The sequence below is a fragment of a genome, unplaced genomic scaffold, assembly GCF_019419815.1.
Source record: "Pyrus x bretschneideri cultivar Hongxiangsu unplaced genomic scaffold, Pyrus_bretschneideri_v1 Contig4, whole genome shotgun sequence".
Taxonomy (NCBI): domain Eukaryota; kingdom Viridiplantae; phylum Streptophyta; class Magnoliopsida; order Rosales; family Rosaceae; genus Pyrus; species Pyrus x bretschneideri.
This window is the reverse complement of record NW_025999723.1, coordinates 2936418-2951209: the sequence shown is the minus strand read 5'-3', so window position 1 is coordinate 2951209 and position 14792 is coordinate 2936418. Positions and strand designations below refer to the sequence as shown.

At 38.0% G+C, this 14792-nt stretch overlaps 1 protein-coding gene across 1 annotated transcript; it reads left to right on the top strand.

Moving 5' to 3' along the window:
- The first annotated feature begins 13134 nt into the window (after positions 1 to 13134).
- On the top strand, positions 13135 to 14666 carry LOC103960508 (sorbitol dehydrogenase-like). The gene is made up of 2 exons (XM_009372993.3): positions 13135 to 13402; positions 13543 to 14666. Exons 1-2 carry the CDS (start codon positions 13273 to 13275, stop codon positions 14517 to 14519), a joined length of 1107 nt encoding a protein of 368 aa, XP_009371268.2. The 5' UTR covers positions 13135 to 13272; the 3' UTR covers positions 14520 to 14666.
- Positions 14667 to 14792: the final 126 nt, after the last annotated feature.

Here is a 14792-nt window from a genome sequence, read left to right as displayed (position 1 = left end):
ACAAGTAGTTTTTATTTAACACAAGGCTCACGGTTGTGGCCTTTTTCCCATTTGTTTGGAACCATAGATGCACCACAAACACAGTCACATACACTTGGCCATATTGTTGTTAACATATAAAGACAAATTAATGAGAAAATAGAGGAATTCAAAACAAAATATTTGGAAGAAAAGTACCATCAGGCTAAGTGACACACCTTGACCGGAATCAAGGCATGCTGGCCGTCACATGAAGGTGACGTAACCAAAAGTGCAAGTGATGTAAGAAAATTGTGAATAAATTAAAACCGAAATTAGAACGTAATTAAACTAATAAAGTGAGTGCGCAGTAGTGGGTAGAACCCATAAACTACAATGTCCAGAGCATAGATAAAAAGTAATGCAGTCGAACTAAAGAAGTACTTATTACACAACTAGAGATAAGTTCCTACGTTAAAAATGGAGATACGTCAAAATCGCTAGGTAATCAGCTATCTAGGATCTTGAGGGGTGAAAAAAGAAGGGTGAGTGGACACAAAAAAAATAAGAATTTAATAAAACCGTTTGTTTTATGAACATACTAACCCCTCGCTATAAAACAAGTATAGTTTCCCGAAAATCATACTATGTATAAGTATGAAACCAAATGCATGCCAACAATAAATTTAGAAATATGCCACAGCAGAATATCTCCACGGCAATATGAATATAATCATGTGCTCAACAAACTATACTAGCACAAAAGTCGGAGTCACCTAATATGACCTGTACGATTGCATCTATTACTCATCAATCTATGCTAACACACGAGTTAGAGTCACCTAATGTTACCTGTACAACAGGGCTAGGTGTAATAATATACGCTCTAGTGCTACGATCACGTGAAGGTTAGCGCTATGCGCGTCACCTACAAGTCGAAGTCGCCTAATGCAACTTGTACGATAGGGCTAGCACCTACTTGGATCCAAGGCGAGCGTGTGGTGCGAGGTGAACATCAAGTGAAGGACTGGCCCTAGCCCGGGGCGGGAGCACTAACACGGGGTGTAGCAATGATGAGCCACTATATGAAAATGAGCATGCCATAACTCAAACATTCCAAACAACACAATAAACTCACCTGAACTTACCTGCGCATCCTGTAGAATTACTTAGCATTTCATAATAACATAGCATTTATGAGCAGGTAAAATGCATATGAATATGCCATGATCAAATATAAACCTCAACCAGCACGACATTACTATAAAAGTAAGTAAAACGTGGCATAACATGCATAAATCAACTTAAAAGCATTTGTGGAAACTATAAAAAATATATATATATATATATATGAAAACGAAATGCCCACTCACTGGTATGTCGTAGGATCGTAGCCCCCTAACCTCGCTTGTCCTTGTATGTCCTGTATGCGAAACAACTAATACAAATTACTTAACTAACACATATATGAAAACTAGGAAAAACTCCCCATAGTTTGCTCAAACGAAAATGTACGAAAATGTTCTACTCAAAGTCACGGACCTGCACTTAAAAACCACTCGCCGGCCAGAGGCTAGACGTGCCCTCAAGTGTCGCCCAACCCACGACCATGCGCGGGGCCATGTACAGGCACGTGCATAACAGAACCCTAACGGAATCTAGGAATATTCCATCAGACTTAACGCAATATTCTGTTAAACAGTTAACGGTGTTACTTGACGTCGTTAGAATATTCCGTCAACTCTGATAGAATATTCCTTGTCTTCTCCGGTAAGCTTCTCCGTTCGTCGCCGCAGGCTGGTTTCACTGGAAATTGGAAAAACTCGCCGATTTTTTGGAAAATTTTCCAAACCTTCATAACTTCTTCATTTCTCAACCATTTTCCATGAAATTTATATAGATTTGAAGCTTATGAAGAGTAGAACAAAGTTATACTTTCCAAAAGTCAAAAGTGGACGGGAAATGGCTCGAAAATCTTAGTCAAAAGCTCAACTCCTTGAACGTGCTTGTTTCGACGTTGTTTCTACTTCCAAACTAGACTAGGGACTTTAGGGAGTTGAGTAGAAGCTTCCTCACGCTAAAACTGTGTAACTCGGCTGGGATCACGACGATACCAACTCAATTAAGTCGGAGCTTCCGCGTTGACTACTCAAAACTCAACCATTCGAGAATCAGTTGATATGGTTGTGTTTGTGAGTTCGAGAGGAACATGATGGTACTAATTGGAGGTTCGATCTATGAGTTTTGATAAATGTTCTTGGTGGTCACAAAGAAGAGAGTGTTACGGTTAGGGAGAGAGAATGAGATGAGAGAGAGAAAGTGATTGACAGCTTCTGATTGGGGGAGAGGTGTGAAGATAAGTTCTGATTGGGTAAAGGATTGGTTGTGAGTGAAATGGGGAGACACAAGTACAATTTTAAAGAAGGAAAAGGATAGGATTTGTACAAACATAATCAAATGAAATCTATCCACAACAGTGTTTCCAACACTGTAAAATTAATGCACCCTATGAATAAAACTACCCGTTTTTAACACACTTTAATGTAATGTAACTTTTGTTACAACTCCGATTCAAGCCTAACTCGCGCTCACGCGTTCATAACAACGAGCACTATTTAATTACAAAAGCGAGAAAAATAATTTAAAGCTGCACAATCATGTCCACATCACTTTGCCAACTAGGGCATAAACATCAATTTACACAATCGGGGAAAAATCACATAGAAAATTAGGGACGGGTCGTCATAATAAGAGTTTGTTGATGCCTCACATTTTAGTTGGTGATTAACCTCACTCATGAGGGAAACATTATGAGAGGAGCCAAGGTGACTAATGCACGTGTTAGGTCAACTTAAATGCAATTTAGATTAACAATCAAATACACTCGGCTATATTGATTTTAATTAATAACGATAAATAAACTTGTCCATTTAAAATTGTAGTCTTTTATCAACAAAAATATGAGATTCAAGATTTGTACCTCATCTAATATTGCGAGCAATAGTACCATTAAACTAGGAGTTAGGCCATCTTCAACCGAAGGCTGGCTAGATGACTCGTTTTAGCCATCTGGCCCTCCAAGATATTAATATTTTAATGAACAGTACATGACCATATTTGGCTCCATCTCCAACCAAGGGCCATAGGGCTCGTCTTAGCACTGTCACAAAAAACCATCTCCAACTAAGATTATGAGATGCACCAATAAGGTGACCTATGCATAAGTTAGGTTAAGAAAAATGCAATCTATAATGCAATCTATAATGCAAGAAAAAAAAGAAATTTGAAAGCAACCCGTAAATAATATCTCCCAACTATCTAGGATGTGTTGCACACATGTTCCAAACTTCCAACTTTTAACTTCCAAGCAAGGAAACTAACAAACTGTAAATATATTATAATGCGGGTCTTACCTCAATTGTAGTAGATCATAAAAATGACTCACCAACCTCCATCTTCCAAAACATGGTGTGGACATGACATCAACAATTTTGTAAGTCTTTCCCAACCTTTAGGAATGGATCCAATTTTTTTAGCAAATGTGGTCACATGTCTTTTCAAGAATTTGCAAATGCTTCTATTTTTTATCTTTCGGTTGGTAAAAATACTTTAGTCTCTTCTCTTGGTAGAGCAACGCAACACAACTTTGGGAAAATTGAAGCAATTCATCATCACAGCTTAGTTTCTTAATTCAAAAACACCCATTCTCTTGTAATTGTGTTTGAGAAGGTCACTGAAAGAGACTCCAAGCATTTATCAGTCATCCCAACTATCCCAATTATTAAGATGAGAATTGAAGAGATGTCTAGTGCAACCCCTCAACCCTTAACAATGGCTACTACGCAACACGATTGACACACACACACCATGTCAAAGTGAAAACAACATGGTACGTAGTCACTAACATCATTGACACAAGATGTGGTGGATAAAACATTTAGCCACTATCTCCTAATCAGATATAGAAAAGGCCTTCACAATGGGACAAGCTTCAAAATCTTCGGGTGTTGAAGAGAACACTAGCTCTCATGAGTTCATGATGCTTCTCTTCAATATTGTGTAAACTCAAGATTTATTTATACTACACATGCCGGTGCATTGAAAGAGCAACTAGCCTTATAAATGTTGGATTTTTAGATCGGCGGGCTCGTGGAATTCTACTCTAACAACACCGATACTATCCTCAACTTTACCACATGCCCAATCCATTAGGTGTGAGGTTTTATCACAAAAAGCCTCGATATTAGTTAAGAGTCCAGACTTGTTTTCAATAGAACTTAGAGATCGGCTCTATGTTAAGAGTCTTAGATTGCTTCCTTCATGGTGACAAGCTCATTGGCTTGCACGGGCCTGAACCTTAGCTCAGATACCATGTTGGATTTTTGGATCACTGTGGAGCCCCACATTGGTGGGTGCAAAAGAAAATAATGGGTTTAAATATGATTGCCCCACTTTAACTAATAGCGAGACATTTTGTGATAAAACTCCACACCTGACGGATTGGGCATGTGGTAAAGTTGGAAACAGTATCAATGTTGTTAGAGTGAGGCCCCACGAGCCCGCCGATCCAAAAAGCCAAGGTTCGAGTTCGTGCAAGTCAATGAGCTTGTCATCGAGAAGGAAACAAGCCATGACTCTTAACATAGAGCCGGTCTCTGAGTTCTATTGAAAACAAGTTTGGAATCTTAACATAAAGCCGACATTTGAGCTTCAATTGTCGATGTGTGGATCTTCACGTATGAACCACTAATGACACGTTTACGTAAGGGTAATCGGAATAAAAAAAGGGAATTAAATTCTGATTATGGAGTAGTCCGGTGTTTACTAAATATTAGGAAATCAAAAAAGTGGTGGAGCCCACACGAAACAAGGAATCCAACACTCATACCTCCCGAGTTTGAAACTTTCTCCTCTTTTAAATTATTGTAATAATTTCAGATCATCTCCCTTCCGTAAATAATAATAAATTAAAAACTAAATGGTGCAATTTTGGGTTTCCACCCTTACCTTTTCTTAATGGGGTGTGATATCCACACATCCTTTTTTACTTTTTCCACACCTTTTTTGTTTTCGGCCGTTAGATCGAATGAATTGAAGAAGATCAATGGATAGAAATTAACAGGGTGTGTGAGAAGTAAAAAGGGTTGTGTGGATAGCACACCCCATCTTAAACTATCATTATGTTTTTCACAATACCAAACGTCAATGAAAGAGCCATTTTAATCATCGATAAAAGTTCTTCGAAAATAAAAGGCTAAGGCCATCTCCAACCGAAAGCTAGCCAGAGGGCTCGTTTTAGCCCTCTGGCCCTCCAAGATATTGATATTAATATTTTAATTAATAGTATAGGGCCATATTTGCCTCCATCTCCAACCGAGGGCTAAATGACACACCCTGATCGAAATCAGGGCATGCTGGCCGTCACGTGAGAGTGATGTAACCATGTGCACAGTACAGAAGCTAAGAATAATAATAAAAGTACGAATAAATAAAAACTAAGCTATACACAGAGTAGTTAACATACATGTGCAAGCGTAAGTGTGAAAAACAATATTCCGAGCACAGAAGACCTAGTGCAGTCCAGAGGAACAAAAACTAACAAAACACACCCAGAGGTGGTCCTACACTGGTGATAATATGTCAGATATGTCGAGAATTCCTCGTGAGCCACCAAAAAAGCAATCTAAACTATAACCTGGAGGGGCGCAAAACAGAAAGTGTGAGTGGGCAAAAACAAATCTTTTCCAAAAAAATCATTTCATTATCGAAGTTCTAACCCCTCGCCGTAAAACCTGTATAATTTCCCAGAAAATAGAATACACACACATATAGAAACATGCTCAGAAAATATGCCATGTCAAATGACTCCACATAAAAGGTAAGTAACTCAAGTAATGCCAATCAATGCAATGTAATCTGTCAGCCGGAGTCACCTAAAGTGACTTGTACGGCTGAATCTAGAGCTCAAATCTCTAACTTATTAGCTATACCTGCATACGAGTCGGAACCACCTAAAGTGGTCTGTACGACAAGACTGGGTGTAAATAAATACGCTCAAGTGCTACGATCATGTGAAGACTGGGCGAATAATCGCGGGTCAACTACGAGTCAGAACCACCTATAGTGGTCTGTACGACAGGATTGTACAACTAACTTGGATCCAAGATGAGCGTGTGGTGTGGGAGGTGAACATTACGTGAAAGACTGTGCCTTACTCTGGGCGGGAGCACTAACACCGGGGGTGCAGGTTATGAGCTCTCTATGCATCTCACATCACTACTAATTACAACCATAAACCATAACTTACCTGGCACTTACCTGTGCGTCCGTAGCACCAAACATACATATTTGCAACTACTAATGCATAATTAAATAGGCAATCGTGATGCATGGCATTTAAAACATATAAACGTTTCAATTCATTTTCTGGGAAAATCACAAGTATATAGGTATATACGGAAAACCAAAAACCCATTCACTGGTATGTAGAATGGTCGTAACCCCCTTGCCTCGAGGGACTGTGCTCGTCCTCGGGATAGGTCTCACCTATATGCGAAACAACTATAAAAACGTTAATTTAAAGCACATAACCAAAATTAGGTAATAACTTCTCATACAATGCTCAAATGGGGTGTATGAATACACCAACGTGATCTACTCAACCTCACGAACAACCCTATATTTTTAAAATAATTTTTCGACATCTCACACCCCCCCACGCCCGGCCAAGGCACGGTTACATGCGCAGGCACGTGCTTGGCACGCTGACGGCGTCAGTTAACGCCGTCAGGAATATTCCGTTAAAACTAACAGACTCCGTTAAAGTTAACCTAACGTCGTTAGGAATATTCCATCCAAGCTGACGGAATATTCCGTCGACTTCTCCGGCCAACCTCTGGCGACGGCGATGGTGCCGGAAAACTAGAAAATTTTCTAATCTTTGTTTCTTACTCATTTTTCAACCAAATTTCATGAAATTGGTACCAAAATGAAGCTAACAACAATTAGAACAAAACCTTACCACTTTCAAGCCCTGAAACTAACGGAATCTTGCCGGAGAAACCTCACAAAATCCGGCCAAACCTGCAACTCACAATCCCGACGTCCAAAACCTTCAAACGAACCACCCCGAGCTTCCTAAGGACCTCACCAAACTTCCTATAAACCTGAAATTCCCAAAAACACACGATTTTACGTGTGCATGAACAATGACCAATTTGGGGATCTCGAGTTCGACGTGAAAACAAAGGTTTCCTTACCTGAAATGGGTATGGTTGAACTCATATGAACCTCACGAACACAAGGGTATAATTTTGTTCCTCAATCCGTAACGTTTTCGAGTGATTTGGTTCTTGTCCGTACGTAAGAAGAAGAAGGGAAAGAAAGAGAGACTCGGGACATGAAGAAGATGAGGATGAAAGTGTGTGGTCCAGATGCAGCCAACCAAAACCCCAAAAACAACCACACAACAAAACAAAATAACTAAGGGCAAAACCATCATTTTACCCCTACGGTACGAAAAATCCGGGACGGGCTGTCACACCAAAGGGCTCGTTTTAGCCCTGCCACAAAAAACTGTCTCCAACCGAGGGCTATATGGCCAAACATAATTTATTATTTAAAAACTACAACTTAAATTCAAATCCACGGCTAAGTGACGTCAACATGACGTCATCTAGTCGTTGGTAGCTGACATCAACTAGCCGTTGGATTTGAATTTTTTATGCTGTATAACTTTTATGTTGGTTAATGTTATTTAATGTTGTTTCATGTTACTTAATTCAATTTAATGTTGTATAATGGCTTAGGAAGTTATAGGAAAAAAAATATGAAACAAATTTTGTAAAATAGAAGTTATAGGAAAAATTGGAAGTTAAAAAAATTATGAAACAAATTTTGTAAAATAAAAGTTATAGGAAAAAATAGAATTTAAAAAAAATATGAAACAAATTTTGTAAAATAGAAGTTATAGAAAAAAATAGAATTTAAAAATAGAAGTTATAGGAAAAATTTTGTAAATAAAAAAAAATAAAACTATAAAAAAATTAAAAAATAACAGCTAGCTGACGTTAGCTAGCCGTTGTATTCAAAATTTTCCCAACTATTCGTGTTGGTTATAACCGACACTATTGCTCTTATTCCTGTTGGTTATATCCAACAATTTTAAGCAAAAATTATGGCCAGCCCGGGGTTGGTTGGCTGGAAGGGGTCAACCCTTTGGTCCTTTCAGATTTTGTGAGGCCCATGAGCCCTCTAGCCTATCCTTTGTTTAGAGACGATTTTTAGGTTATTTTCAACCCTCTGGACCATTCAGTTGGATATGGCTTAACAAGAGTAGCATATTCCACTTTACAGCTCTCCAGCTATTTTGTTAAACTGGCTAGCTAGCGAAAAGTTAAAATAGCTAACCAATTTAATTTATCATCTCCAACAGCAGTATCTATTTTTAAAAACACTATAACATTTTATATTTAGTATTCAACTTTTTAATATTTTGTTATTAATCATTTGACCAAAAAAAAAAGAAAAATTAATGAAAAATACTTGAAAACTTTGAGTTTTAACAATAAGAAAAAAATAAAATGTAAAGTGAATAGTACCAAGATTGATTTTTTAATGTGAAAATGTGGTTTTTCGTTAAAGTGAACAGTACCGGGAGCTTTTCGTTAAAGTTCCAAAAAAAAAAAAAAAAAAAATTCACCATATCTACAGTTTTCTACAACCGCTTTGTTTTTTCCTTCAAGTTCTCTCTCCCCTCTATTCCTTCCCTCTTTGTGTTTTTTTTTTTTTTTTTTTTTTTTTTTTTTTCTGTCAGACTCTCCCCTCCACCGTTTGTTACTTCACCAATTTAGATATTACCGGCCACATGGGGCTCCATTGTCCCAAATCTCATCGCGTCCATCGTTGTCGATGCAACTAACAATAGCAAATCCATCCTCCCAGATCTATTGTGCTTTGTAGTCGTCCTCGAATCGACTAGTCGAAACTCATTCAAATCCACAAAATTCATTGATTCGTCGTTGTCGGTGCAACTAACAATAGCAAACCATCGTCCCAGATCTAACGGACTTTGTTGCCGTCCCCAAATTTACTAGTTGCCGTATCCCCAGTCTACGACCCAGACAACGTGTGGAGCAAAAACATTGCATGGTGTGGAGGAAAAACAATGAAATAAGAATTGTTTATGTAATGCCAACCTACGAATTTCTCTCTCCTCTTCATTAAATCTGGCGAGGGACTATTCACAACGTCACAATAGCGAGCCATATAACAAGCCTTTTGAAGCTGAAGCTTTGTGATTTCTCTGTTAAGATGGTCAAACAGCCTTGTAAACGAGGCTGCTAGAGATCGATGCTCTTATACATTGCATCATTCTAGGTTATTGCTTAGACTTTTGACTTAACTCATAAGCACTTATGTCTAGACATATCACTTTGGCTACATGATTTAGAAACTTTGTCTCATACTATTTAAATACAAGGGAAAATAGGATAGGAGGCCAACGGAAAATGGTGAGCACAGGCCTTCCGCAAACCTAACCCACATAACATATGTCATTAAGTGATAAGACGGTCGAATCATGTTCACTAATGGAAGATGGGGAGGTCATTTCATTAGTTCTCAGCGAATTGAATTGTTCTATGATTGGTTACTCTTAGGTGTATTTTGCATTTTGGCATTCAAACGGTCGAACCACGTTTATCATAAAAACACTCATCTCCTTCGAGTACTTGTGTCCCTACAACTTGATACCCATTTGGCACACCTATATTCTCACAAATATAGTGGAGGCGACCGAATCTAGTGCAAGAGATCCTAAACGTTGCGGTGAACTACGCAACCTTGTCTTCAAGTTCTATAACTCTTGGCCGAAAGGTGTTACTTCCTTGGCCATAGTTGCTCAAGTGATGAAGTCAGCACCGCATTCGGCATCACCATCACATCTTTTCTACTTTCCTGATAGAGTTCGATTACAATTCATGCGTGTCATGTAGGCAATGTAATTTTCAAAGTCAACAAAAGGTTAACACATATAATTAAATTCATTGGCACATATGACATAGTCTTATTGGGTGATGGGTCTCACATATGTTTGGGAGGCAACTTTTGAGTTTCAGAGAGAAGAGAGAATCTACAAGTCAAACTAATATTGATTTCGAGTTTCAGAAAATAAAACTGTGACTTTTGAGTTATAGGAGATAAGATAGAATTAAAATCGAGTTCCCTAAGGCGTAGCTAAAAATAAACCTGATAAATAAGAGTTATTCCAAAAGGAAAAAGTGAACTAAAATTAGAGGATCTAAGCATATTCCACTTTAATTATAAAATTGCACTTGGACGGATTAAATTCTCTCACAAACACTTTCGACTAGACAAAATGATTACTTTGGCTACATCATTAGAAAATTCATCCAAAACTAGTTTAATTAATTAATATATTTCAATCCATACGAAAGGGGAAATTTTTTATTGTGATTGAAACATGAGTACTACATTAAGTGTTTTTTATATAAATGGGGAGTAATTTTATTTTTTAAGTTATTAACTTTTTAACATACATAGTTCATTATTTGTATAATAACACGTGATGTATCACTTCGTGTACCAATCACATTGAAAAATCTCTTTAATAGAAGATGGTGAGCACACTCCTAGGGCAAACCTAACCACATATGCCATATGCCATCGAATCATATGGAAATAAAAAACATGCATAAACGTGGATCGTTCGTTTCAAGCATACGGTCCAGTTAACGGAGACGTTATCATGTTGGATACATGCATGATTAGAAACAATTGTTTCCTACGCGTAGCTGACAGTATATCGGCGTGGAGTCATCATCCCTGTCCTGTTAGGCTATTACTGTTACTCTTAGCTGGGAGGGGAAAAGTATTTGGCGATGATCATTTTTCTAGAGATTCGGAGTATTTCGTGATTGTGTTCGTTCATTACATATCGTGCAATCAATTTTTATTAGGTACTATTTATATTTAATTTTAAATTTTAAATTTAAAATAATTTCGAATCGCATAATGTATAATAAACAAACACGATTATAAGATTTCCTGAATCTTCAGAAAAAAAAGATTCGACGAAAATTCTTTTCCGATTGGAGTTATCGGGAGGTATCCAATTATTGACCAGACTACTACTACTAGGCGCTTTTTTGACTTTCCACTGCTCCTGCATATGTTAAACAACAAGAGGGACCATTTGCAAATTCGACGGCTCCAAAAATATATCACACATATTTTTGACGTGGAAACTAGTCACTTGATGTATGATCTCGCCAGAAAAATATAGGCTGGCAACCACATAGAGAAAGAGACAGCCCAGCTAATTATAATAACCCTAGCAAACACTGAGTGTCCACTTTGTTTTTTTAATTAAATAATTTTTTGTCTGTAATTCATGTAATATAGTTAACATTAGATATTTAGGATGTAACCTTTTTGTCCTTAATCAGACATTTAAAAACATAAGTAAAAACAAAAAAGATAAATCAAGGCACAGTTGGTTTACTTGCAGTGCACTCATTTTCTAGTATCAACCAATACAACTCATGTATTTGAATTTTTAGTTGTTGAATCATTAGCGATTAGATTCTTGATTGCATATTCAGTCGTTCATTTTTAGCCCATAATATGAGTTGTTTGATCCAAGAACTTACACACCTTACTAATCTTCATTAGTGATCAACATCATATCCATTTAGGACAATATTTACATACACCTATTTACAAAGTTATGGATAGTAAGCGTACAAATACCATAATAAAAAACGCTTGTTTTTGGTTAATTATCATATAAAGATACATGTATCCATGCACCTAGATGCAATTAGCATATGTTCACAGTAAAAATATCGTCTATTAATTATCATCTAAATGTCATTTCTAAAAAACATTAATCAAGTTGAAGATTATCGAGATAACTATTTGATAATCAACTATTCAGTGAATAAGGATTTGCTTTGTTTGGGGTAAAAAGGTGATTTGATATTTTATCCGGTGGGATCCCATGCATCACGGCAGGTAATTACTTCAAATATGTTTCTTTTTTAGTTGCAATACCCTAATCTTAGTTTTAACCTTCAAACCCACTCGATTACTACTGAAAATTAAATAATTAAGATGCGGGACCACAACGGACGGTTGCTACGTGAATCTGACTCTGCATGTCGTGGAATCGATTCAGCAAATGCATAATGTCCGCTCATTCAACTTTAGGCCTTCACCTACTCATTTTTGCATCTTGTGATTTAGATTCGGCCGCTTCCGAGTTAGGCTTGAGAGATTTTTCAACGTGTTTGGAATACGGATTGATACGTCATATGTACTAAATAAGTGGCAAAACGTTTTTTTTTCAAGTATCTCTCAACTTGTATAAAAACATATGATTTATCTGCCGGTACTCTAAACACACTAAAAATCTCTAATTACGCTCCCAAAATCGAACTTTTTAAATATATAAATGTGCATACAACGATATTTAGTATTACGGCGTGATATTTACAATTGCACAAACAAGTTTCTCCAAAAAGGAGATATCAATTCCAATTCCAATTCCAAAGTGGAATATACCGAAAAGTGTGATTGTAGCGGACGAATAATATATTTGGCAAAATTGTGCAAGAGATAATAACATATCACCCACGGAATATCAAAATTAGATAAGAAAATGTTATTAGCATTCTAAATAAAAGTTAGTTTATTTATAAACAAGTAATTTATGGAATTACGCGACACTTCCAAATGCAATTTATCTTTCGAATTTTTTGCAAAAGAGAGGTTTAGTATGACACTGTTGCATTGTCAATAGAACATTTTGTTATGTAAATTGCTTGACTCTTCTCTTTAAATAAAACATTTTATATTTATACAAATTACAGTTAAACATATGTACATAAATTTTTTTATATATAGTTTTGATTACTTATTTCTTACGTGTCAAAAAATAATTAAAAAAGAATTAACGGCCCTCTCGAAAGGAGCTAAACAGTATCCTCTCGTTAATTGGTAACGGATTCTTCTCCTTTTCGGTAAAGAAATTGGATAATATTTGGGTTTTGGATTATCCTAATTTTACATAGCTGTACAAGTGCAACTTGACCAAATCACACTCCTCGAAACTCATATAAATACCACCCCGCATCCACTCTATTTCCATCAACAAATCAAACAAGTCCGTGTATTCTGTGTCTTCTGTGTCTTCTGTGTCATCTGTGTTCATTTTATTTGGAGGAGAAGAAGTTTGTGTCTTTCAAACACAAACAAAAACTCCAGATAAAAAAACCAGAGAATAGTAAAAAAATGGGCAAGGGAGGCCAATCCTGCAATGGCATGGTTAGACAAGCCAAACCTGTTGAGCAGGAAAACATGGCTGCTTGGCTCGTTGATGTCAACACCATCAAGATCCTACCTTTCAAGCTCCCCAGTATCGGTATGTATTTCTCTCCTTGTTCTTAATTCCGTCCTTCTTCCCTTCGGTTTTCAATTTTTTTTTTTTCAATTCTCGGTTTTCTTAGTTGTATATCTGCTAACGTATTGCTCCCCTGTTTTGTTGGGTTTTCTTAATTTTAGGACCCAATGATGTTCGAATTCGGATCAAGGCTGTCGGCATTTGTGGAAGTGATGTTCACTATCTCAAGACCATGAAATGCGCGGATTTTGAGGTTAAAGAGCCAATGGTAATCGGACATGAGTGTGCCGGGATCGTAGACAAAGTTGGGAGCGACGTGAAGCATTTGGTGCCTGGTGACCGCGTGGCGGTAGAGCCTGGCATCAGCTGCGCACGGTGCCAGCAGTGCAAAGGAGGCCGCTATAATCTTTGCCCTGATATGAAGTTTTTCGCCACGCCACCGGTTCATGGTTCCTTGGCTAATCAGATTGTGCACCCTGCGGATCTGTGCTTTAAATTGCCGGAAAACGTGAGTTTGGAGGAAGGGGCAATGTGTGAGCCTTTGAGTGTTGGGGTTCACGCTTGTCGGCGAGCCAATGTTGGTCCCGAGACAACTGTGCTGATCATCGGAGCAGGGCCTATTGGTCTCGTTTCAGTTTTAGCCGCTCGTGCTTTCGGGGCACCAAGAATTGTGATTGTGGATATGGATGACAAGCGTCTAGCAATGGCGAAGTCTCTCGGTGCTGATGAAGCCGTGAAAGTTTCCACAAAAATGGAGGATTTAGATGATGAAGTTGCCGAAATTAAAAAAGCCATGATCTCCGAAGTGGATGTGACCTTCGATTGTGTGGGTTTCAACAAAACCATGTCGACCGGCCTCAATGCCACTCGTCCCGGCGGAAAAGTCTGCCTTGTAGGAATGGGACACGGTGTGATGACTGTGCCTCTGACTCCCGCTGCTGCTAGGGAGGTTGACGTTGTTGGAGTTTTCCGATACCAGAACACATGGCCACTTTGCCTCGAGTTTTTGAGAAGTGGGAAGATTGACGTGAAGCCGCTTATCACGCACCGTTTTGGATTTACTGAGAAGGAGGTGGAAGAAGCGTTTGCAACAAGTGCTCGTGGGGGTAATGCCATCAAAGTGATGTTCAAATTGTAAAGACGAAGACAGGTTTTGGTGACCAAATTGTTAGTAGAATGTAGGGGTGGGGTGTTGGGGGGGATTATTTACATGTCATAACTCAATAAGCAAGTCCGTTCCACTGTATGGTTTTTTAAGTAATAATAGTATTACTTTTGGTGGGCTTCTCATCCTGTTTGTTTTGTCACCGCGGAGCTTAACAAAAAAGACTCCTCCACTCCTTTGCTACCTCAATGGTGGCGAACCGCCGCCTCAAATTCCCCAAGTGTGGCTATCGAACGAAAATGCAAT